The sequence below is a fragment of the Salvelinus fontinalis genome, chromosome 27, assembly GCF_029448725.1.
Source record: "Salvelinus fontinalis isolate EN_2023a chromosome 27, ASM2944872v1, whole genome shotgun sequence".
In the NCBI taxonomy this organism is placed as follows: Eukaryota; Metazoa; Chordata; class Actinopteri; order Salmoniformes; family Salmonidae; genus Salvelinus; species Salvelinus fontinalis.
In genome coordinates, this window is record NC_074691.1 from 21,226,859 (window position 1) to 21,252,237 (window position 25,379).

Consider the following 25,379-nt stretch of genomic DNA (forward strand, 5'->3'; position numbering starts at 1 on the left):
TTAACGCACAGCTTTGAGATTGCCTGCAATGACACCAAGCTCAGTCTGATGATGATGTGACACACCGCCCCAGACCATGACGGACCATCCACCTCCAAATCGATCCCGTTCCAGAGTACAGGCCTCGTTGTAATGCTCATTCCTTCGACGATAAACGCAAATCCGACCATTACCCCTGGTGAGACAAAACCGCAACTTGTCGGTGATGTCACGAACCGGCTCAAAGCCCGTAACAAAAGGGAGACACGTGGAGATAAGAAGTAACAAAATATATATTTATTAAATAAAGAAACTATGTATAATATACAATGGTGTGTGTAATCAGTAATCAGTAGTGTAAGTGAATGTTTTGCATGGATGAATGTGATAATGCAAGGTGTTGAAAGATGCTAAAACAAACAACCAAAAAGCACAACCAAACGCAACAAAATCTATCAAAGTGTCTGTATGGAGAGAGTCTCCTTGATGAATGGGGAAGTGGTGATTTTATCCTGGGAGAGTGGGCCCAGGTGTTCCCCATGTAGCTGACGACCCTCCCAACTCCGCCCACCGGCATCCTAATAGGGAAACAAGAGCAAGGAGAGAGAGAAAACGGTAGACAGAATGGGAGGGTCGTCACAGTGAAGAGCACTTTTTGCCAGTCCTGTCTGGTCCAGCGACGGTAGGTTTGTGCCCATAGGCAACGTTGTTCCCGGTGATGTCTGGTGAGGACCTGCCTTACAACAGGCCTACAAGCCCTCAGTCCAATAAAATTATATGTCCGTCCAGCCTCTCTCAGCCTATTGCGGACAGTCTGAGCACTGATGGAGGGATTGTACGTTCCTGGTGTAACTCGGGCAGTTGTTGTTGCCATCCTGTACCTGTCCCGCAGGTGTGATGTTCGGATGTACCAATCCTGTGCAGGTGTTGTTACACGTGGTCTGTCACTGCAAGGACGATCAGCTGTACGTTTTGTCTCCCTGTAGCTCTGTCTTAGGCACCTCACAGTACGGACATTGCAATTTATTTCCCTGGCCACATCTGCAGTCCTCATGCCTCCTTGCAGCATGCCTAAGGCATGTTCATGCAGATAAGCAGGGACCCTGGGCATCTTTCTTTTGGTGTTTTTCAGAGTCAGTAGAAAGGCCTCTTTAGTGTTCTAAGTTTTCATAACTGTGACCTTAATTCCTTACCGTCTGAAAGATGTTAGTGTCTTAACGACCGTTCCACAGGTGCATGTTCATTAATTGTTTATGGTTCATTGAACAAGCATGGGAAACAGTTTTTAAACCCTTTACAATGAAGATCTGTGAAGTCATTTAGATTTTTAGGAATTATCTTTGAAAGACAGGGTCCTGAAAAAGGGACGTTTCTGAGTTGATATGTAGAGGACTGATAGGGGGCGCTGTGTTGAAGCCACCATGGTACCTTTGTAAAACATATTTTGGAAGCTATAGAAGCTAAATTTATTAATGTCTATATTCGTTTTGACATGCTTATTCTATTACAGACACCTTAATGCATAAAGTATATTATGTGAACTAAACATAAAAATAAACATGAACAAATATATAAAAACATTTACCGTAAAGTATATTTTTTTGAAATTACTAATGTTACTGTCCTCACTACAGGAAGAAATACATAAATCAATGTAATTTTGTCCTTGAAACATATATTTGAAATACTGTAGAATTCAATTCATTCCTATGGAGGACTGATCCTACTGGGGAGTACCAATATGGCCGACCATGCTTCTCACTGGCCAATACATAGCATCAGCAATCCAGGGTTTATATACATCATTGGTTGGAACCCTACCACCTGTACTCTCCTCTTGTTGCATTTGGTTCTTAACCTTGTTCATGTGATGTGGCCCTAAAGATTGTTGTCCCCTCCCTCACCTCCCTCCCTCCCTCCGTTTCTCTTACAGTCCCGTCACTCTCATCAGCATGTGTCCGGAGCAGTATGAGTGAGTATCTGCACGCCCCGCCCCGGGAGATCAGAATACCCCTGAACAGTCTGCCCTCCTCCCTGTCCCTGCATCCACAACTCACCACCCCCACTAAGCCGTCATACCGCATGTTGCCTGTCTGCCCGATTGACCAACCAACCTACCAAACTCTTCCTCCCCTTCACAGCCTCCTCTTCCTCCTAACCTCCTCTCATCCCATTAGCAGTGCAGTCACTCCTGACCGGCTTCCTAGATCAGCACAATCTTCTGTTGTTTCTTTGTTGATTATATTCTCCTATATTTCTAGCTGCTGATTGTTTCATTTGATTGAAGTCTTTTTGGTTGTTACTGTGTTTCATGTTGTACACGTCTCCACCCCTCCATTCCCTCTCTTCAGGCTTTCCCAGTCACCCCAGCTCTCTCATGATGACACTCATTCCAGGATAGAGCAGTATGCTAGCAGGTACTGTACACTACCATCACACAAACCTTGCACATACTTGGTATACCAATGACTGTCTGTGCCAGACTATTGTCCATTAAGGGTAGAGACAAAGTAGGGCTAGCCTCCCCTGACAATTTGGCTGTGCCCCCTCAGTGCCAGCCGTTCCGTATGCTATTCTGACATGGATCTTTCCTTTTCATTAACCATTAACCCACAGGTCAATCACTACAGCCCCTGACTGTTACCAGATAACAAGCTGCCTTGACACACACACACACACACGAAACACACACACACACACACGAAACACACACACACACACACACACACACACACACACACACACACACACACACACACACACACACACACACACACACACACACACACACACACACACACACACACACACACACACACACACACACACACACACAGACAGACTCAGTATTAACAGAGCTATCCCAATGTCAGCCTTGGGCCAGTGTAGGGATCATGTTCTCTTTGTCTTCATCTCCCTAGGAGTTATGAGGCTCCCCTCTCTTTATTACACAGTTCAATACATAGAGCCTTTCATCTGCTGGCCCAATCTAATTACCATTGGTGGGGGGGGGGAGGGGGTTCTGTGTGTGTGTGTGTGTGTGTGTGTGTGTGTGTGTGTGTGTGTGTGTGTGTGTGTGTGTGTGTGTGTGTGTGTGTGTGTGTGTGTTTCTGTGTGTGTGCGTTTCTGTGTGTGTGCGTTTCTGTGTGTGTGTGTGTGAGCACCAGTGCCAGTAATCAACTGTGTTCCCCATCCCAACCGCATAGATCTATCACAACACACACTCCCCCCATGCCCAATAAGATGTGACCGGTGTGGCTCTGACCCTCTCGTCCCGGCCATGTGCAGCACTGTACCCATAATCCATCTCATGTCATAACTGGGTCCCATATTGCGATGGCTGATCCTCTAGCTGTTGGGCTGAACCCTGCCTGATGTCTGCCGTCCACTCCTAGCCAGCAGGGGTTGCCTCTGTACCCAGCAGTGTTTGGTAGGCGTTCACCCCCATGGCAACGTTTCTGAACTAATCCAGCTAATGTCTGTATCTGTGTTTCTCAGGCTGGCTCAGATGGAACGCTCCAACGGATCTCTGCCCACTGACAGCAGCTCAGCTACAGGAAGCATGTAAGTAACCATTAGTAACTGTTTCCCCTCTGTCCTCCTACCTGTCAGTAACCATTAGTAACTGTTTCCCCTCTGTCCTCCTACCTGTAAGTAACCATTAGTAACTGTTTCCCCTCTGTCCTCCTACCTGTCAGTAACCATTAGTAACTGTTTCCCCTCTGTCCTCCTACCTGTCAGTAACCATTAGTAACTGTTTCCCCTCTGTCCACCTACCTGTCAGTAACCATTAGGAACTGGTTCCCCTCTGTCCACCTACCTGTCAGTAACCATTAGGAACTGTTTCCCCTCTGTCCACCTACCTGTCAGTAACCATTAGTAACTGTTTCCCCTCTGTCCACCTACCTGTCAGTAACCATTAGGAACTGTTTCCCCTCTGTCCACCTACCTGTCAGTAACCATTAGTAACTGTTTCCCCTCTGTCCACCTACCTGTCAGTAACCATTAGTAACTGTTTCCCCTCTGTCCACCTACCTGTCAGTAACAATTAGTAACTGTTTCCCCTCTGTCCTCCTACCTGTCAGTAACCATTAGTAACTGTTTCCCCTCTGTCCACCTACCTGTCAGTAACCATTAGGAACTGTTTCCCCTCTGTCCACCTACCTGTCAGTAACCATTAGGAACTGTTTCCCCTCTGTCCACCTACCTGTCAGTAACCATTAGTAACTGTTTCCCCTCTGTCCACCTACCTGTCAGTAACCATTAGGAACTGTTTCCCCTCTGTCCACCTACCTGTCAGTAACCATTGGTAACTGTTTCCCCTCTGTCCTCCTACCTGTCAATAACCATTAGTAACTGTTTCCCCTCTGTCCACCTACCTGTCAATAACCATTAGGAACTGTTTCCCCTCTGTCCTCCTACCTGTCAGTAACCATTAGTAACTGTTTCCCCTCTGTCCTCCTACCTGTCAGTAACCATTTGTAACTGTTTCCCCTCTGTCCTCCTACCTGTCAGTAACCATTAGACTCTGTCCTCCTACCTGTCAGTAACCATTAGACTCTGTCCTCCTACCTGTCAGTAACCATTAGACTCTGTCCTCCTACCTGTCAGTAACCATTAGACTCTGTCCTCCTACCTGTCAGTAACCATTAGACTCTGTCCTCCTACCTGTCAGTAACCATTAGACTCTGTCCTCCTACCTGTCAGTAACCATTAGACTCTGTCCTCCTACCTGTCAGTAACCATTAGACTCTGTCCTCCTACCTGTCAGTAACCATTAGACTCTGTCCTCCTACCTGTCAGTAACCATTAGACTCTGTCCTCCTACCTGTCAGTAACCATTAGACTCTGTCCTCACTACCTGTGTTGTGTATGGCCCAGTGGGCTGTGGTGTTACACTACAGTACGTTGCTCACCCTGTCATAGTATATTAACGTCTCTCTGTCCATTCATGTGTTAGCTTTGAGTGTCATGTATCAAAAATCAAATTATTATTATTGTCATCTGGTCTGTGGAGCTCTGATGATAGCAATTGAAGAGACTGAGAACAATAACTTGGAAAGAGAGAGGATGGAAATCGAGATGGGGAGAGGATAGAAAACAAGATGGGGAGAGGATAGAAAACAAGATGGGGAGAGGATGGAAAACAAGGTGGGGAGAGGATGGAAAACAAGATGGGGAGATGATAGAAAACAAGGTGGGAGAGGATGGAAAACAAGATGGGGAGAGGATGGAAAACAAGATGGGGAGAGGATGGAAAACAAGGTGGGGAGAGGATGGAAAACAAGATGGGGAGATGATAGAAAACAAGGTGGGAGAGGATGGAAAACAAGGTGGGGAGAGGATGGAAAACAAGATGGGGAGAGGATAGAAAACAAGATGGGGAGAGGATAGAAAACAAGATGGGGAGATGATAGAAAACAAGGTGGGAGAGGATGGAAAACAAGGTGGGGAGAGGATGGAAAACAAGATGGGGAGAGGATAGAAAACAAGATGGGGAGAGGATAGAAAACAAGATGAGGAGAGGATAGAAAACAAGATGGGGAGAGGATAGAAAACAAGATGGGGAGAGGATAGAAAACAAGATGGGGAGAGGATGGAAAACAAGGTGGGGAGAGGATGGAAAACAAGATGGGGAGAGGATAGAAAACAAGATGGGGAGAGGATAGAAAACAAGATGAGGAGAGGATAGAAAACAAGATGGGGAGAGGATGGAAAACAAGATGGGGAGATGATAGAAAACAAGATGGGGAGAGGATAGAAAACAAGATGGGGAGAGGATAGAAAACAAGGTGGGGAGAGGATGGAAAACAAGATGGGGAGAGGATAGAAAACAAGATGGGGAGAGGATAGAAAACAAGGTGGGGAGAGGATGGAAAACAAGGTGGGGAGAGGATGGAAAACAAGATGGGGAGAGGATAGAAAACAAGATGGGGAGAGGATAGAAAACAAGGTGGGGAGAGGATAGAAAACAAGGTGGGGAGAGGATAGAAAACAAGATGGGGAGAGGATAGAAAACAAGGTGGGGAGAGGATAGAAAACAAGGTGGGAGAGGATGGAAAACAAGGTGGGGAGAGGATGGAAAACAAGATGGGGAGAGGATAGAAAACAAGATGGGGAGAGGATAGCAATCAAGATGGGGAGAGGATGGAAAACAAGATGGGGAGAGGATGGAAAACAAGATGGGGAGAGGATGGAAAACAAGATGGGGAGAGGATGGAAAACAAGATGGGGAGAGGATAGAAAACAAGATGGGGAGAGGATAGAAAACAAGATGGGGAGAGGATAGAAAACAAGATGAGGAGAGGATAGAAAACAAGATGGGGAGAGGATGGAAAACAAGATGGGGAGATGATAGAAAACAAGATGGGGAGAGGATAGAAAACAAGATGGGGAGAGGATAGAAAACAAGATGGGGAGATGATAGAAAACAAGATGGGGAGAGGATAGAAATCGAGATGGGGAGAGGATAGAAATCGAGATGGGGAGAGGATAGAAAACAAGATGGGGAGAGGATGGAAAACAAGATGGGGAGAGGATAGAAAACAAGATGGGGAGAGGATAGAAAACAAGATGGGGAGAGGATGGAAAACAAGATGGGGAGAGGGTGGGTGAGAGAAAGAGAATGGGAGACAGAAGAACTGAGAGGGAGGAAAGAAGTTTGAATTACGCACGGGGGAGAAAGATAACGATGAAAAGAGTGGATAAGAGAGTGATATGTTATGGAGAGAAAGATGGTTTGCTTTGATAAAGACATTGGAGTTGGAAAAATGTTATGGAAAGAGAAGTTTAGAAAGAAAAGGCGGGGAGAGAGAGGAAGAAGAGATTACAAAAGATAGAGAGGCAGTTAGCAGTACAAAGAGAGGGAACATGCTGAAGCTCCAGATGTGTGTGTGTGTTGTGTGTGAAAGGTTGAGTGTTTCTGTATACCATTAAAGCTGTCTGGAGGGCATGTTGAGAGCTATTCCCAGCTGAGATCCTAATCGGGGGAATGAGTTCTCTAAACTCTGATGCCCTCTGAGGTCACACACACACTGTGATGCTGGTTGGAGGTCTCTGTACACCCTCTGTGATGCTGGTTGGCGGTCTCTGGTTACCCTCTGTGATGCTGGTTGGAGGTCTCTGGTTACCCTTTGTGATGCTGGTTGGAGGTTCACCCTCTGTGATACTGTGTTTAGACATTAGAATTAGATTATCTCTCAACCTGCTCTGATACAAGAGCTGAAATCTGCAGTTATCCTGTTCGTGTGTGTGTGTATGCGTGTGTGTATGCGTGTGTGTATGCGTGTGTGTGTACAATGAAGTGCGATTTGGAAATGGTTTTCAGTGAGGACACGTTGCCCAAAAAATCTACCCACACACAAAAGAGCATATGGAGGGTTTGAGGAGGCTAGAGACAACTGCGTGAGAGATCTAGAATCAGAGACAGTGAGCATGATAGACAGATTGGAGAGAGAGAGGGAAGAGAGTGACAGAAAGGTATGAGGAGAGAGGCAGCGTGGGTAGATTAGGGTCTTGATTCTCACAGCGCAACCAGCTTTACACATTCACGTGTGCGTGTCCAAATTCACGTGTCTGTATATGCACGTGTGTTCCCTTCAGCCACCTGCCCCCCACACCTTCCTCTGTCCGCCTGCCCCCCCACCTCCCTCTGTCGCCCCCACACCTCCCTCTGTCCGCCTGCCCCCCCACCTCCCTCTGTCCGCCTGCCCCCACACCTCCCTCTGTCCGCCTGCCCCCACACCTCCCTCTGTCCGCCTGCCCCCCCGCCTCCCTCTGTCCCCCCACCCCCCCACCTCCCTCTGTCCGCCTGCCCCCCCCACCTCCCTCTGTCCGCCTGCCCCCACACCTCCCTCTGTCCGCCTGCCCCCACACCTCCCTCTGTCCGCCTGCCCCCCCACCTCCCTCTGTCCGCCTGCCCCCCCACCTCCATCTGTCCGCCTGCCCCCCCACTTCCCTCTGTCCGCCTGCCCCCCCACTTCCCTCTGTCCGCCTGACCCCCACTTCCCTCTGTCCGCCGGCCCCCCCACCTCCCTCTGTCCGCCTGCCCCCCCACCTCCCTCTGTCCCCCCACCCCCCCACTTCCCTCTGTCCGCCTGCCCCCCCACCTCCCTCTGTCCCCCCACCCCCCCACCTCCCTCTGTCCCCCCAACCCCCCACCTCCCTCTGTCCCCCTGCCTTCTCCGCTTAAAAGCTCTATTTTAAAACAGGCGATGCTCGAGACTCCCCCAAGTACCATTTCACCACAGTAATGGACAGAACATGCTTTTCTGCTCTGATTTGACTCTGCCTAACACCTATCTGCCTCAGAGAGAGACTCCCGAGCCCATTGGGGAGTTGCAGCAGTGAGACAAGATCTGTCTGGATCGCAATTTGGGATCGCATTTTTTTTTATAATACTTAATTTTTTTTTAAGTACAGGAACAGGACTAGAAACGCAGTCAGTGATAATCAGGTAATGACGAGGAAGAAGGTTAATGTGATAGTAACATTAGAGGAACAGGACTAGAAACGCAGTCAGTGATAATCAGGTAATGACGAGGATGAAGGTTAATGTGATAGTAACATTAGAAGAACAGGACTAGAAAGGCAGTCAGTGATAATCAGGTAATGACGAGGAAGAAGGTTAATGTGATAGTAACATTAGAAGAACAGGACTAGAAACGCAGTCAGTGATAATCAGGTAATGACGAGGAAGAAGGTTAATGTGATAGTAACATTAGAGGAACAGGACTAGAAAGGCAGTCAGTGATAATCAGGTAATGACGAGGAAGAAGGTTAATGTGATAGTAACATTAGAAGAACAGGACTAGAAACGCAGTCAGTGATAATCAGGTAATGACGAGGAAGAAGGTTAATGTGATAGTAACATTAGAAGAACAGGACTAGAAAGGCAGTCAGTGATAATCAGGTAATGACGAGGAAGAAGGTTAATGTGATAGTAACATTAGAGGAACAGGACTAGAAACGCAGTCAGTGATAATCAGGTAATGACGAGGAAGAAGGTTGATGTGATAGTAACATTAGAAGAACAGGACTAGAAAGGCAGTCAGTGATAATCAGGTAATGACGAGGAAGAAGGTTAATGTGATAGTAACATTAGAGGAACAGGTCTAGAAAGGCAGTCAGTGATAATCAGGTAATGACGAGGAAGAAGGTTAATGTGATAGTAACATTAGAAGAACAGGACTAGAAAGGCAGTCAGTGATAATCAGGTAATGACGAGGAAGAAGGTTAATGTGATAGTAACATTAGAGGAACAGGACTAGAAACGCAGTCAGTGATAATCAGGTAATGACGAGGATGAAGGTTAATGTGATAGTAACATTAGAAGAACAGGACTAGAAAGGCAGTCAGTGATAATCAGGTAATGACGAGGAAGAAGGTTAATGTGATAGTAACATTAGAAGAACAGGACTAGAAACGCAGTCAGTGATAATCAGGTAATGACGAGGAAGAAGGTTAATGTGATAGTAACATTAGAGGAACAGGACTAGAAAGGCAGTCAGTGATAATCAGGTAATGACGAGGAAGAAGGTTAATGTGATAGTAACATTAGAAGAACAGGACTAGAAACGCAGTCAGTGATAATCAGGTAATGACGAGGAAGAAGGTTAATGTGATAGTAACATTAGAGGAACAGGGCTAGAAAGGCAGTCAGTGATAATCAGGTAATGACGAGGAAGAAGGTTAATGTGATAGTAACATTAGAAGAACAGGACTAGAAAGGCAGTCAGTGATAATCAGGTAATGACGAGGAAGAAGGTTAATGTGATAGTAACATTAGAGGAACAGGTCTAGAAAGGCAGTCAGTGATAATCAGGTAATGACGAGGAAGAAGGTTAATGTGATAGTAACATTAGAAGAACAGGACTAGAAACGCAGTCAGTGATAATCAGGTAATGACGAGGAAGAAGGTTAATGTGATAGTAACATTAGAACAGGACTAGAAAGGCAGTCAGTGATAATCAGGTAATGACGAGGAAGAAGGTTAATGTGATAGTAACATTAGAGGAACAGGACTAGAAACGCAGTCAGTGATAATCAGGTAATGACGAGGATGAAGGTTAATGTGATAGTAACATTAGAAGAACAGGACTAGAAAGGCAGTCAGTGATAATCAGGTAATGACGAGGAAGAAGGTTAATGTGATAGTAACATTAGAAGAACAGGACTAGAAACGCAGTCAGTGATAATCAGGTAATGACGAGGAAGAAGGTTAATGTGATAGTAACATTAGAGGAACAGGACTAGAAAGGCAGTCAGTGATAATCAGGTAATGACGAGGAAGAAGGTTAATGTGATAGTAACATTAGAAGAACAGGACTAGAAACGCAGTCAGTGATAATCAGGTAATGACGAGGAAGAAGGTTAATGTGATAGTAACATTAGAAGAACAGGACTAGAAAGGCAGTCAGTGATAATCAGGTAATGACGAGGAAGAAGGTTAATGTGATAGTAACATTAGAGGAACAGGACTAGAAACGCAGTCAGTGATAATCAGGTAATGACGAGGAAGAAGGTTGATGTGATAGTAACATTAGAAGAACAGGACTAGAAAGGCAGTCAGTGATAATCAGGTAATGACGAGGAAGAAGGTTAATGTGATAGTAACATTAGAGGAACAGGTCTAGAAAGGCAGTCAGTGATAATCAGGTAATGACGAGGAAGAAGGTTAATGTGATAGTAACATTAGAAGAACAGGACTAGAAAGGCAGTCAGTGATAATCAGGTAATGACGAGGAAGAAGGTTAATGTGATAGTAACATTAGAGGAACAGGACTAGAAACGCAGTCAGTGATAATCAGGTAATGACGAGGATGAAGGTTAATGTGATAGTAACATTAGAAGAACAGGACTAGAAAGGCAGTCAGTGATAATCAGGTAATGACGAGGAAGAAGGTTAATGTGATAGTAACATTAGAAGAACAGGACTAGAAACGCAGTCAGTGATAATCAGGTAATGACGAGGAAGAAGGTTAATGTGATAGTAACATTAGAGGAACAGGACTAGAAAGGCAGTCAGTGATAATCAGGTAATGACGAGGAAGAAGGTTAATGTGATAGTAACATTAGAGGAACAGGACTAGAAACGCAGTCAGTGATAATCAGGTAATGACGAGGAAGAAGGTTAATGTGATAGTAACATTAGAGGAACAGGACTAGAAAGGCAGTCAGTGATAATCAGGTAATGACGAGGAAGAAGGTTAATGTGATAGTAACATTAGAAGAACAGGACTAGAAACGCAGTCAGTGATAATCAGGTAATGACGAGGAAGAAGGTTAATGTGATAGTAACATTAGAAGAACAGGACTAGAAAGGCAGTCAGTGATAATCAGGTAATGACGAGGAAGAAGGTTAATGTGATAGTAACATTAGAGGAACAGGACTAGAAACGCAGTCAGTGATAATCAGGTAATGATGAGGAAGAAGGTTGATGTGATAGTAACATTAGAAGAACAGGACTAGAAAGGCAGTCAGTGATAATCAGGTAATGACGAGGAAGAAGGTTAATGTGATAGTAACATTAGAGGAACAGGTCTAGAAAGGCAGTCAGTGATAATCAGGTAATGACGAGGAAGAAGGTTAATGTGATAGTAACATTAGAAGAACAGGACTAGAAAGGCAGTCAGTGATAATCAGGTAATGACGAGGAAGAAGGTTAATGTGATAGTAACATTAGAGGAACAGGACTAGAAAGGCAGTCAGTGATAATCAGGTAATGACGAGGAAGAAGGTTAATGTGATAGTAACATTAGAAGAACAGGATTAGAAAGGCAGTCAGTGATAATCAGGTAAGGACGAGGAAGAAGGTTAATGTGATAGTAACATTAGAAGAACAGGACTAGAAAGGCAGTCAGTGATAAACAGGTAATGACGAGGAAGAAGGTTAATGTGATAGTAACATTAGAGGAACAGGACTAGAAAGGCAGTCAGTGATAATCAGGTAATGACGAGGAAGAAGGTTAATGTGATAGTAACATTAGAAGAACAGGACTAGAAAGGCAGTCAGTGATAATCAGGTAATGACGAGGAAGAAGGTTAATGTGATAGTAACATTAGAAGAACAGGACTAGAAACGCAGTCAGTGATAATCAGGTAATGACGAGGAAGAAGGTTAATGTGATAGTAACATTAGAGGAACAGGACTAGAAAGGCAGTCAGTGATAATCAGGTAATGACGAGGAAGAAGGTTAATGTGATAGTAACATTAGAAGAACAGGATTAGAAAGGCAGTCAGTGATAATCAGGTAATGACGAGGAAGAAGGTTAATGTGATAGTAACATTAGCAGAGTAAAAACACACTCCAGGCTCCAAACATTTATCCTCATCCTCATCCTGTTCTTCCTCACATCAGCTCAGTAAGTATAACTGTAATTATGTTCTAGCCCTGTCTACTCAGCTAATATCCCATTATATGGCCTGCTTTCATCATGATTTTACTATTTTTTGTTCAGAAGTAGATTTCCCACTCTACTTTTTGAGAGACATTTTATTCAATTTTTTTGAGTGTGTCAGCCATTTTGGGATAAGGACACAATTCGTAAATGTAAACCCAAAACGAAATGCAGTGGTAGGTCTAATGTCACACTGCATCCTTGTGTCAGTGTTGACAGGTGAGTTAGCGATGCTTCCTTTAAAAGGATCAAGTCCCTGGAATCTGTGGACAAGCATTTTAAACAGCTGGAAATCCTGTCTAAGCTGATTTGAACGCAGCCAATCATCAATCTGCTTGTGTGGGGTGTTTGAACAGCTTGTACTCTGCTAAGGATTAATTCTGATTCCCTTTTATTTCACGCTTTTTGATTTCAAGTGTTTTTTTAAAGTCGTATCTAATTCTGTTCCACCTACGCTTGATCTCTAGAGCCTCTTCATCTCCAACTCCTCCATCTGAGTCTTAGCATGCTCACACACACACATATAAACACGCACTTATACACACACACATTGATACACACACATGTACTGTCATTAATTAAGTGTGTGTGTGTGTGTCGGGGTTTCCGTTAGGAAAATGTGGCGCCGGATATTAACCTGCAACATTTTAATTTACCGGACATTTGAGAAATTTACCGGCCCCATATGCATTTGTTGTGTAACCTGATTAGGGTGTCCACCCACGGTGCTCAGAATGACAGAAATCACATTTAGATTATGGTCATTCAAATGAACAGAACATGCAGGTTGAGGATGCAGCAATGTGCTGGACCCATATGCATTACCCAGTTCTGATGTGCACTTTGAACATGTTACAGTAACTGTCCACATTGACTTTTGCTCAGTCAACAAGATGAGTAATATACAGCAAAATCACTAGCCTGTCAATCTACTATCCCACATAGTGGAAAAGTTGACCTATTCTATTGGTCAGCTTGCTGAGAAAGAAATAGCCTGTTCCAAACAGACTCTGGGACGGTTGTGGGACGATAGATCCCACATTCATACAACCAGCAGGCTACATAAAATAAACTTTAAAAAGCAATGAGTCTGATGCTACAGATCAGAACGTTTAGAATAAAATGTTAAACTGTTATTTATTCCCATTATAAGCACAGCAATGCACACAAGGCAGTAGGCTACGTGTGAATGTTCTTTCCATAATGCAGTTAGCAGGACAACACCATTGTTAAAGGGGTACTGCACATGCGAGCGGTTTCATGTGACAGATGAAAGTATCCACTAGAAATGTAGAAAGAGAGGAGATCTAATAGGCTCATTTGAAGCAAGGTAAGACATGCCTCATATGTATTAAAACGTTCAGGTTTCAAACAATGAAATATATGTTTTCAAAATGCATACGGCCTCCAGCTCACTGTAAAGTGGTGTGTGACACCCTGATGAAGCCGGCCTCCAGCTCACTGTAAAGTGGTGTGTGACACCCTGATGAAGCCGGCCTCCAGCTCACTGTAAAGTGGTGTGTGACACCCTGATGAAGCCGGCCTCCAGCTCACTGTAAAGTGGTGTGTGACACCCTGATGAAGCCGGCCTCCCGCTCACTGTAAAGTGGTGTGTGACACCCTGATGAAGCCGGCCTTCAGTTACCATTTGATGCATTTTTTTACAACAACTGGGAACTCTGAAAATGTCCGACTTCAGTGTCATCAAGACATCTGGGAACTGGGGAAAAACGAACTCCGACTGGGAAAAATATTTTTGAACGGTCATCCAACCCGGAATTCCAACTCAGGAACTCCGGCCTCTTTCTAGAGCTCTGACTTTCCGACCTGAAGATCACTGATGTCATGATTTGACCTTGTATTTTTCACATTTCCTGGTTGTCTTGAATGCACCACAAGATGCTGCAGCAGCAGCTCTGGCACTGACAGACAGATTTTCCACTCGTAGGCTCTGTATCTGTATGCTGTACGCATGTGATAAATAAGATACATAACCAATATACTTTACACACACGCCAATTTAATTCCACAACATTATGCTAATTAAACAATAAGCATGACTTGTCAAATGTATTTCCATCGCCTGGTATTTCCATCTTTCAATAGACTAAAAAGCATTATTTCACAATGGGATTTTTTCTTCTTCTCCCGGACAATTGGCCGGTACCAATTTTATTCATTGGCTTTTCTATTTTTTTATCGCACAGAAACGTCTATTACCGGCTAACGGAAACCCTGGTGTGTGTGTGTGTGCGTGCGTACGTGTGTGTGTTACTTGGCTGTCTCGTACTGTTTCTGATCCATCCAGTGGAGCCTTCACACTCTTTGCATTTGGAACTTAATGCCAGCTGAGTGATGGCACCTTTGAACAGTCTTGGCAGAACATTTATGTGTGTGCTTGCTTTTGTGCATGCGTACATGTGTGCGTGTTCACGTTTGCTGGCGTGCGTGTGTATGTGTGTATGTGTGTATGTGTGTGTGTGTGTGTGCCCTGCTATGCATTTGTTTCCAGGCATTTTATCTGGTAGAAAAGCCTTAATGAGAAAGCCAGAGAGCTGCTTATTGTGTGTTATCTCCAGCAAAGGCTCAGTGTTGTCATTGATGCTGCTGTTAATCACCAAGGAGACAGGACTCTTTCTGCTTGTCCTTCCTCTCTTCTGTCTCCTTCCCCCCAGTCTTTCAATCTCTCTCTCTCTCTCTCTCTCTCTTTCTTTCTTTCTGATAATAATAATAATTTCTGTCTTTGTCTTTCTTTCTATATTTTCCTCTCGCTCCCTCTGAACCTTCCTTTCTCTCTCCCTCCTTCTGTTCCACTCTCTGACACATCATCTGATTTGGCTCTAGTAGTATCAATCTTTACATTTGGGCTTAAACCAGGCTTCTCATTCAACTCTGAACTCAATATAGCCCGCTTTGCATGACAGAGAAAAACAACACAAAAATGCTCTGAAATGAACCATTTGAAGCCCCCCTCCTCTGCTCCCCCTCGAATTTCCACACAAACAACTCCATAGCACCAGTCCCACTATAGGGTTTGAAATCTCATTGTAAGTATGGCATGAAAGAGTTGAGATGTTTTCTGGGCCTAATTTGGGCTCTCAGCTTCAGTCTACTGCCTGTGCTTTGTGATGTTCTAGGCACAGAGCCCTGAACCCATTGTTTAACTAAAGCAAACAAACACTGTCCTCTTCTAACACTACCTCTCTCTCTCTCTCTCTCTCTCTCTCTCTCTCTCTCTCTCTCTCTCTCTCTCTCTCTCTCTCTCTCTCTCTCTCGCATTCTCTCTCTCTCTCGCATTCTCTCTCTCTCTCTCTCTCTCTCTCTCTCTCTCTCTCTCTCTCTCTCTCTCTCTCTCTCTCTCGCATTCTCTCTCTCTCTCTCTCTCGCATTCTCTCTCTCTCTCTCTCTCGCATTCTCTCTCTCTCTCTCTCTCGCATTCTCTCTCTCTCTCTCTCTCGCATTCTCTCTCTCTCTCTCTCTCTCGCATTCTCTCTCTCTCTCTCTCTCGCATTCTCTCTCTCTCTCTCTCTCGCATTCTCTCTCTCTCTCTCTCGCATTCTCTCTCTCTCTCTCTCTCTCTCTCATTCTCTCTCTCTCTCTCTCTCGCATTCTCTCTCTCTCTCTCTCGCATTCTCTCTCTCTCTCTCTCTCTCGCATTCTCTCTCTCTCTTTCTCTCTCGCATTCTCTCTCTCTCGCATTCTCTCTCTCTCTCTCTCGCTTTCTCTCTCTCTCTCTCTCGCTTTCTCTCTCTCTCTCTCTCTCTCTCTCTCTCTCTCTCTCGCATTCTCTCTCTCTCTCTCTCTCTCTCTCTCTCTCTCTCTCTCTCTCTCTCTCTCTTGCATTCTCTCTGTCGCATTCTCTCTCTCTCTCTCTCTCTCTCTCTCTCTCGCATTCTCTCTCTCTCTCGCATTCTCTCTCTCTCTCGCATTCTCTCTCTCTCGCATTCTCTCTCTCTCTCTCTCTCTCTCTCTCTCGCATTCTCTCTCTCTCTCTCGCATTCTCTCGCATTCTCTCTCTCTCTCGCATTCTCTCTCTCTCTCTCATTCTCTCTCTCTCTCTCGCATTCTCTCTCTCTCTCTCTCGCATTCTCTCTCTCTCTCTCTCGCATTCTCTCTCTCTCTCTCTCGCATTCTCTCTCTCTCTCGCATTCTTTCTCTCTCTCTCTCGCATTCTCTCTCTCGCATTCTCTCTCTCTCTCGCTTTCTCTCTCTCTCTCGCATTCTCTCTCTCTCTCTCTCTCGCATTCTCTCGCATTCTCTCTCTCTCTCGCATTCTCTCGCATTCTCTCTCTCTCTCTCTCTCTCGCATTCTCTCGCATTCTCTCTCTCTCTCTCGCATTCTCTCTCTCTCTCTCTCTCTCTCTCTCTCTCTCTCTCATTCTCTCTCTCTCTCTCATTCTCTCTCTCTCTCTCTCTCGCATTCTCACTCTCTCTCTCTCTCTCTCGCATTCTCTCTCGCATTCTCTCTCTCTCGCATTCTCTCTCTTTCTCTCGCATTCTCTCTCTCTCTCTCGCATTCTCTCACTATTTAATTGGTTGCTCCCAGCACAGTTGAGGTTTCACCCTGGCCCTCCCTATATGAGCTTCTCTTCACAGTTCCTGTCTCCCTTCTCCATATTTACACCCTCATATACACACAGTTTATTAGGTACGCCACCCCATTCAGGAAAATGGATCCCTCCTACAGACAGTGAGTCTCGTGGCCTTGATTGCTATATAAAGCAGGCATCAAGGCATTCAGTTACTGTTCGATGGAACATTAGAATGGGCAAAACGAGTGACTTAAGCTACTTTGAGTGTGGTATGATTGTCTTTGCCAGGCGTGCCGGATCCAGTATCTCAGAAACGGCCGCCCTCCTCAGCTAGGGTTTACTGAGAATGATGCGACAAACAAAAAACATCCAGTTTTATCCAGATTATTATTATTATTTTTTTATTTTTTTACTGGCTTTATTGTCCCCATGGGGAAATTTTGTTGTGGTGTCATGTACACGTTTAAAGTGGTGTTTAAATACAAAACAAATTGACAATACAACTTTCATAACTGCCCTTACTGGGTCGATAGGAACATTAGCCTGCTGGCCTTACTGGGTGGATAGGAACATCAGCCTGCTGGCCTTACTGGGTGGATAGGAACATCAGTCTGCTGCCCTTACTGGGTCGATAGGAACATTAGCCTGCTGGCCTTACTGGGTCGATAGGAACATCAGCCTGCTGGCCTTACTGGGTCGATAGGAACATCAGCCTGCTGGCCTTACTGGGTGGATAGGAACATCAGCCTGCTGGCCTTACTGGGTCGATAGGAACATCAGTCTGCTGCCCTTACTGGGTCGATAGGAACATTAGCCTGCTGGCCTTACTGGGTCGATAGGAACATCAGACTGCTGCCCTTACTGGGTCGATAGGAACATCAGGCTGCTGGCCTTACTGGGTCGATAGGAACATTAGCCTGCTGGCCTTACTGGGTCGATAGGAACATTAGCCTGCTGGCCTTACTGGGTGGATAGGAACATTAGCCTGCTGGCCTTACTGAGTCTATAGGAACATCAGCCTGCTGGCCTTACTGGGTCGATAGGAACATCAGACTGCTGGCCTTACTGGGTGGATAGGAACATCAGCCTGCTGGCCTTACTGGGTCGATAGGAACATCAGCCTGCTGGCCTTACTGGGTCGATAGGAACATTAGCCTGCTGGCCTTACTGGGTCGATAGGAACATCAGACTGCTGGCCTTACTGGGTGGATAGGAACATCAGCCTGCTGGCCTTACTGGGTCGATAGGAACATCAGCCTGCTGGCCTTAGTGGGTCGATAGGAACATCAGCCTGCTGGCCTTACTGGGTCGATAGGAACATCAGCCTGCTGGCCTTACTGGGTGGATAGGAACATCAGCCTGCTGGCCTTACTGGGTGGATAGGAACATCAGTCTGCTGGCCTTACTGGGTCGATAGGAACATCAGCCCAAGCTATTTAGGAGCGATATCACACATTGTACAAATTATTGTCTAGTTGTGTTTTTTCTGCTGAGGGGTGCCCTATACCTGCGCCCAGAGGGGAGTTGTTCAATGTCCGGGTACAGGAGATGGCTTGGGTCTAAAATGATTTTGTGAGCCTTGCTGAGGGCCCTGACCTTAAAGATCTCATCCAGGCCTGTGTGTTTGACTCCAAGTACCTTGCATGCTGTGGTGATAATCCTTCTCAGCATATTTCTCTGGCTGACAGTGGCATTGCCAAACCAACAAAGAATACTAGTACAGTCAGCCGCAGTCCTGTGGGCAAAAACAGCTAGTTGATGAGAGAGTTCGAAGGAGAATGGCAAGAATTGTTTAAGCTAATAGGCAGGCCACAAACACACAAATAACACTGTGCAGTATAACAGCAGTTTGCAGAATGGCATCTCAGAATGCACAATTCGGCGATCCTTGTTATAGATGAGCAATTGCAGGCTCCAGTGGACACGTGATCACCAACACTGGAGAATGGAGGAGTGGAAAAACATTGCTTGGAACATGACAGTGAGTTCACTGAGTGGCCTAGTCAGTTCCCGGACCTCAACCCAATATAGCATCTTTGGGATGAGATGGAACAGGCTGTACGCAGCATGACTGTACTGCCGTCCAATATGCAGCATCTGCGTGATGTCATCGTATCAGCATGGACCAACATCCCTGTGGATAGTTTCTGACAGCTTGTAGAATACCCAGGAGAATTCAGGCTGTTCTGGAGGCAAAGCAGGGTCCGACCTGGTACTAGATGGGTGTACCTAATAAAATGGCCGGTGTATAATGTTGAGATGTTTATCTCCTCTTCACCTGGCTCTTATGTCATTATCTACGTCTCAGTGATTTCAGACAAGACACTCATTTTATAAGGAAAGAAGATTGATAGATAACATGTCTTTGAGATGAGAAGGGTGTTTGTCAGGCGTGTGTGTGCTTGCATGTGTGTATGGGTGTGAAGCTCTGTGTGGTGGAGTGAGCACTAATGGAAGCATCGATCACGGGCTACAGAAGGGGGACATACTGAATTTCTATTAAACTTCATAGTTTTATAGCTTCATAGCGCATTCCATTCCTACACAAGATCACAGCTCTTAGCCTTGAGGCAGACAGCCGTCACACTGACTGACAAGTTGGACTCTTTATCTGTAGAATATCATGGAGAACCTGAATACCTGTACGGCTGTGATATTTCAGTCACATTTCTTGGCTCTTGTTTATAACATTTCAATAGTGGTAAGGAGGAGGAGTCTACCGGAACTGGAAGCGACTTCGCCATTCATTTTCTTGATTCAGGTTCACTCAAACTTCGTTTTAATCTTTGTTTGACTATTGACAGTTACAGCTGATTTCCGGATTGTATATATCGATTTGCTCTCTGAATTGTTTAATCAAACTTTTTGCCGCCAGCTTCTAATATCAAGGCATAAAAACTACAATTTGTCTCCTGAATTAGCCAAACTGAGCTTACATGCGCGTTAGGCCTGAGCTCGTTTTCCCTGGGTAAACTAGCTGGCTAGCTGAACTATGCTAGTTTTCGTCCTCATTGCGAAACTTCATAAATACTGCACCCTTAACTCCTTTGCTAGTAATACAACAATGTAACTAAGAAATTAGCTGGAAACAAAATGTAAAATGATTTATTGTTTTGTTGAATATTCATGACTGAATCGAGATATCTGTCGTAAGACTATGGTGCTGAAGGATATCACTACTTCAGTTTTGAGGTCCACCAACGTTGTTGGTGTAAGATTAGCTGAACGTTTCTGACAGGTCTTGGAACTGTGACAACGGGCAGCCTCTCACCGCTTGGATCAATGGGATATGTAGTGATTTTACCAACACAGCCAGATATGTACACAGTCTTGTGCCTTTTAACCGTTTTTAAACTGGCTATCGTATTTGTTGATTAAATCTGACTTCATTAATATAGTGAGTTATCCAGGAATTTCACAAGTTAATTGACATTCGAAAACTTGAGAAAATGGCAACTTTACAAAGCGCCAATGGCTACAATAAATGGCTAAATTACTTCCAGACAGGAAGGATCCACGGAGCTCCTTCGCCTCCTCACCTCTCTATACTCTATCCCATTGGCAGAGGTTTTTAGCCATAATTCTCCAAGAATAAGAGTCCTCGTACTTGCCAACACAATAGATCCGCCTGTGAAACAAAACATGTTTCGTCCAGAAATCTTTTCATATACTAAACACTCTGAATATGCATGTAATGTTAATGAGGACCTGAATACTTGGGTCATTTATGAAATGCTGTGTCTGGGTTCTGTAATGGGTCTCCAGGGGGCCGTACATTAGGAGTTAGAAGCTGTGTTAGCCAGATGGTGTTTGGTAGCCTAGCTTAGCCTAGCCATGCTAATGACGCAGTTAGTGCTCCAAGCCATGGCCCTGGCCTTGCCATAGACTTTAAAAAAGCTGACTAGCTAGCCAAACCACAGAATGAAAACTGGATTGACAATAGACATTGTGCATGGATGGATAAATGTATCCAAGGAGAGCCAACATGGCATCCAGTTTCAATTAAAACCACTGCTTTCAGCTTGGCCAAATGGAAACGGTCTCTCTGGCTGTCAGTGTGGCTCTGGCGATGGATGGCACTTCCTGTGGTAATGGACAGGGGGCTGAGTAATCCTACCCCTCCGTACGTGTGTGCACACGCGCATGTGTGATGGTTTGTGATAGTTTAATCCCTATAATCCCTGGGGCTCTGTGTGTGTGTGTGTGTGTGTGTGTGTGTGTGTGTGTGTGTGTGTGTGTGTGTGTGTGTGTGTGTGTGTGTGTGTGTGTGTGTGTGTGTGTGTGTGTGTGTGTGTGTGTGTGTGTGTGTGTGTGTGTGTGTGTGTGTGTGTGTGTGTGTGTGTGTGTTTGAGTGAAGGTGACAGCTGTGGTTTAGCAAGACCTGCCTACCGCATCTCAGATCCTCCAAATATGACACAGAGAAACTTGGAGCCATCATTCTCTCTTTCACCCCCTCTCTCCCCATCTGTCTTCTTCCTCCCCCTTCTCTCTCCCTCTCTATCTCTGTCATGTGGTTATCTGATGGTTGAGATCAACAGATCTGTGTTGTAGGGAGGATCTACAGCTCCCAGCCATACAGTACAGTCTTGCAACAGCCAAAGCTGAAGTTAAAACCACTGAGTCTGTTTAATGGAAAGACAATCAAGATGGACAACAAAGCTCTTTGAACTTAAGCTTTGACCGAGGTGGAGCAGGCTCTCGCGCAATGTATCTAATATAATGAAGCTCTTTAAGAATGACAACAAAAGTTATTTAGTTCATTTGTATATATTTTCCCATAGGGACGATGAGCATGCTCTGATCCTGCAGTACTGCCAGACCCTGGGGGGGGAGGGGTCTCCCTGCAGCCAGCCCCAGAGCCCCGCCCAGATCCTACAGGCCGTGGAGAGAGAGGAGCGTGGGGAGCTGGAGCGAATCATCCAGCGCCTGGAGGATGAGCAGAGGTACGCGATAGGTCAGCAGAGTAGTCTGTCAAATGTCAGCGCTACTGTGTTCTGCCCACTTACTAAAAGTGATGCTCAGCGCACACACACACACACACTGTCTCATTCAGCTCTTGCCCCCTCTTCATCTCTCTCTCCCTCTACCTCTGCCTCTTTGATTGGTGGATAGAGGTAGTGTAAGGACAATGGTGACTGTGCACGCACTCTATTATTCTTGGAGCTGCTGTGTCTCTGTCTGAGGCAGTGGCTGTATCTGAGTGGTTTAGCTCTGCTCAGTCTTCTTTATGAGCCAGGCTATAAACGCCAGCTGCAAGTACCACAGTCAGTCTGGAGCCAACAGCTCTATACAGTTGTAAACAGAGACGGACACAGGCCAGGACCTCTCTGTACAGTGGCTTTACATAGGATTGTACTGAGGGAGGGGGGGATTTTAGTAGTGCTGTTGGGCTCATATTATATGTGCAGCAATGATTGTGTGGCGTGTGTGTGTCTGACTTCTGCATCTCCCTAACCCCATCTCTGGGTGTCTCCCCCAGGACCCTGAAAAGAGAGTATGAACAGCTGAAGGAGCAGCACGGGGACCAGCGGGGGCCTGGGTCTGTGGGGCTCTGGGACCCTGAGGGGTCCTCTCACCCCGGGGGTCCTGGTGAGGCTGACCTGCTGGCTGAGGCCAAACTGCTCCGGCAACACAAGAGCCGTCTGGAGGACCGCATGCACAAACTGGAGGAGCACAACAAGCAGCTGGAGTCCCAGCTCCACCGGCTCAGACAACTACTGCACCAGGTGGGCCACAAATAGAGGGACACGTACAGCACACACACACTCACACACACATACTCACACTCCACCTCGGACAGCAAGCCACTTCAACAGATGTCTTAACACACACACACTCACTCTCACTCTCACTCTCACTCTCACTCACACACACACACTCACACACACACACACACACACACACACACACACACACACACACACACACACACACACATGCATGTTCCACCTATGGAATGACTTCTATTTTACTGATCACACAACAACAACAGCCCTTGAAAGTGTCCTTGTTTGTATCATAACTCATTCCTCTAAAGTTAGAATCTGATCACAGTGATTTGTCTGCCATTAAAATCCTTGGGCGGGCCGCCTGTTTCTAGAAATACATTTTCGGGATGGAAAAATGCTTTCATTGTAGACTTAAATAACTAAAACCAGATAGAAAGTATGTACAGTAGAACATTTTATGAACCAATATTTTTTTTTATAATTGAGAACTAACAATTACCAAAATAAAAACTAGACAGACGGTCACGGAGAATAAGAAAAACAAATGAATTTAGCCATATAGATTTGATTATATTTGAGCAAAAGAACACAGCATTAGCCACAGCAAAATGCATGGAATTGCAGGAAAATAGCTGTAAAAATGAAACAATTTCTCTCAGCTCCATAGAGAAATGTGTAGAATTGCAGGAAATTGTCTTAAATATGAAAACATTGCCACGCCCACCACCTAAGCCCCTTGTTGATGTAGAAAGAACCCTGTATTGTGAGTATTCTTCCCAGGGCTACGAAGCACACCCTACCCAGTAACCCAATCCATCTCTGCTATGTTTATGCGTCTCCTGATCACTCAATAAGTTTAGATTACTTTTTAGCTGTGTGGAAATAAAAGCCAACCAACCGAACAGAGTCAGTCAGAGTTGGTAAACAGTATTGACTCAGGTCTCTGGAGCTGGAGGCTGCGGTGGATCATCAGGATTCTTAAAGCAGTACTTGGAGTTAAATCATATCCAGGTTTATTTCCCTGTTCGTTACATATTTAAAACTTGGGGAAAATGGAATGGGAACAATAATATAAATCCAAGTGGCATTCTCTCACCCTGCAGGCCTGTTCCTGCTCAAAACATTCTGCTCAGTTAGCCTCACAGGTGTGTGGAATCTGCTCATTATGAGTGCTGTTGGGTGCGGCCCGGCTGTAGTGGCGCTCTCCACTGCCATGGTGCTGACCCGTTATCGCTGTTCTCCCACGCTGACTAATGCTAGTTATCCACAGCTCACAGGTTAACATAACATTCCTTCATTTAGTTACAACAGAGGCAGAGCATTAGGCAACCTCAGCCTGGGGAAGATAACGTGACTCTGCTGATTCTTAGGGGATAAAGGGCTCATGTTAAACCTTGCAAGACACACACACTTCTTCCAGAGTCCTGAGCTAACCAGATTCTGACTATATGATGGGAGAAACAAATCCAATCTACAGGGATAAATTAGAGTGAGTAATCCTACAAACGTGCTCTGACATTCACAGAAGAGATTTTCATATTTTCAGCCCAGCATTGTCAGTTTATGGCCAAACAAATGTGTTGTCTAGGTTCATCACAACGAGGACATCTATAGTTTTACAATATTACAACTTAGTGTAGTAGTATTGAAGGGAATTCTCTTAACTCCGAATCAATTGTAATCACATCTAATCAAATTGTATTTGTCACATGAGCCGAATACAACAGGTGTAGACCTTACCGTGAAATGCTGATTTGCATGCCCTTAACCAACAATGCCGTTTTAAGAAAAATAAGAGTTAAGAAAATATTTTCTAAATAATCGAAAGTAAAAAAAAAAAAAAAAAAAAGAGTAGCATTAAAATAACAATAACAAGGCTATATACAGGGGTTAGGGTGCAGAGTCAATGTACGGGTTAGTCGAGGTAATTGAGGTAATATGTGTATATGTATAGGTAGGTGTAAAGTGACTATGCATAGATAATTAACAGTAGCAGCAGTGTAAAAAAAAAAGTGGGGTGGAAATGCAAATAATCTGGGAAGCCATTTGACTAGCTGTTCAACAGTCTTATAGCTTGGGGGTAGAAGTTGTTAAGAAGGCTTTTTGACCTAAACATGGCGCTCCGGTACCGCTTGCCGTGCGGTAGAAGAGAGAACAGTCTATGACTGGGGTGGCTGGAGTCTTTGGCAATTTTTAAGGCCTTCCTCTGACATTGCCTGGTGTAGAGGTCCTGGATGGCAGGAAGCTTGGCCCCAGTGATGTACTGGGCAGTACGCGCTACCCTCTGTAGTGCCTTGCGGTCGGAGGCTGAACAGTTGCCATACCAGGCAGTGATACACCCAGGCAGGATGCTCTCGATGTTGCAGCTGTAGAACGTTTTGAGGATCTGAGGACCCATGCCAAATCTTTTCAGTCTCCTGAGGGGGAATAGGTTTTGTCGTTCCCTCTTCACAACTGTCTTGGTGTGTTTGGACCGTTCTAGTTTGTTGGTGATGTGGACACCAAGGAACTTGAAGCTCTCAACCTGCTCCACTACAGCCCCGTCGATGAGAATGGGGTGTACTCGGCCCTCCTTTTCCTGTAGTCCACAATCATCTCATATGTCTTGATCACATTGAGGGAGAGGTTGTTGTCCTGGCACTACACTGCCAGGTCTCTGACCTCCTCCCTATAGGCTGTCTCATTGGTGTCGGTGATCAGGCCTACCACCGTTGTGTCGTCGGCAAACTTAATGATGGT

At 45.2% G+C, this 25,379-nt stretch overlaps 1 protein-coding gene across 8 annotated transcripts in view; it reads left to right on the plus strand.

Annotated features, from left to right (window-relative positions):
* utrn (utrophin) overlaps positions 1-25,379 on the plus strand; it is a 314,619-nt gene that overhangs the window by 282,803 nt on the left and 6,437 nt on the right. For 5 of the 8 annotated variants that reach the window (XM_055885258.1, XM_055885257.1, XM_055885260.1 and 2 more), the window contains 5 exons: positions 1,913-1,951; positions 2,331-2,396; positions 3,478-3,543; positions 21,693-21,854; positions 22,391-22,637. In XM_055885258.1, the coding sequence (XP_055741233.1) occupies positions 1,913-1,951; positions 2,331-2,396; positions 3,478-3,543; positions 21,693-21,854; positions 22,391-22,637 (580 nt within the window). The remainder of the gene's footprint in view (positions 1-1,912; positions 1,952-2,330; positions 2,397-3,477; positions 3,544-21,692; positions 21,855-22,390; positions 22,638-25,379) is intronic. The other 3 variants (XM_055885262.1, XM_055885261.1, XM_055885263.1) reach the window with 3 other exon arrangements.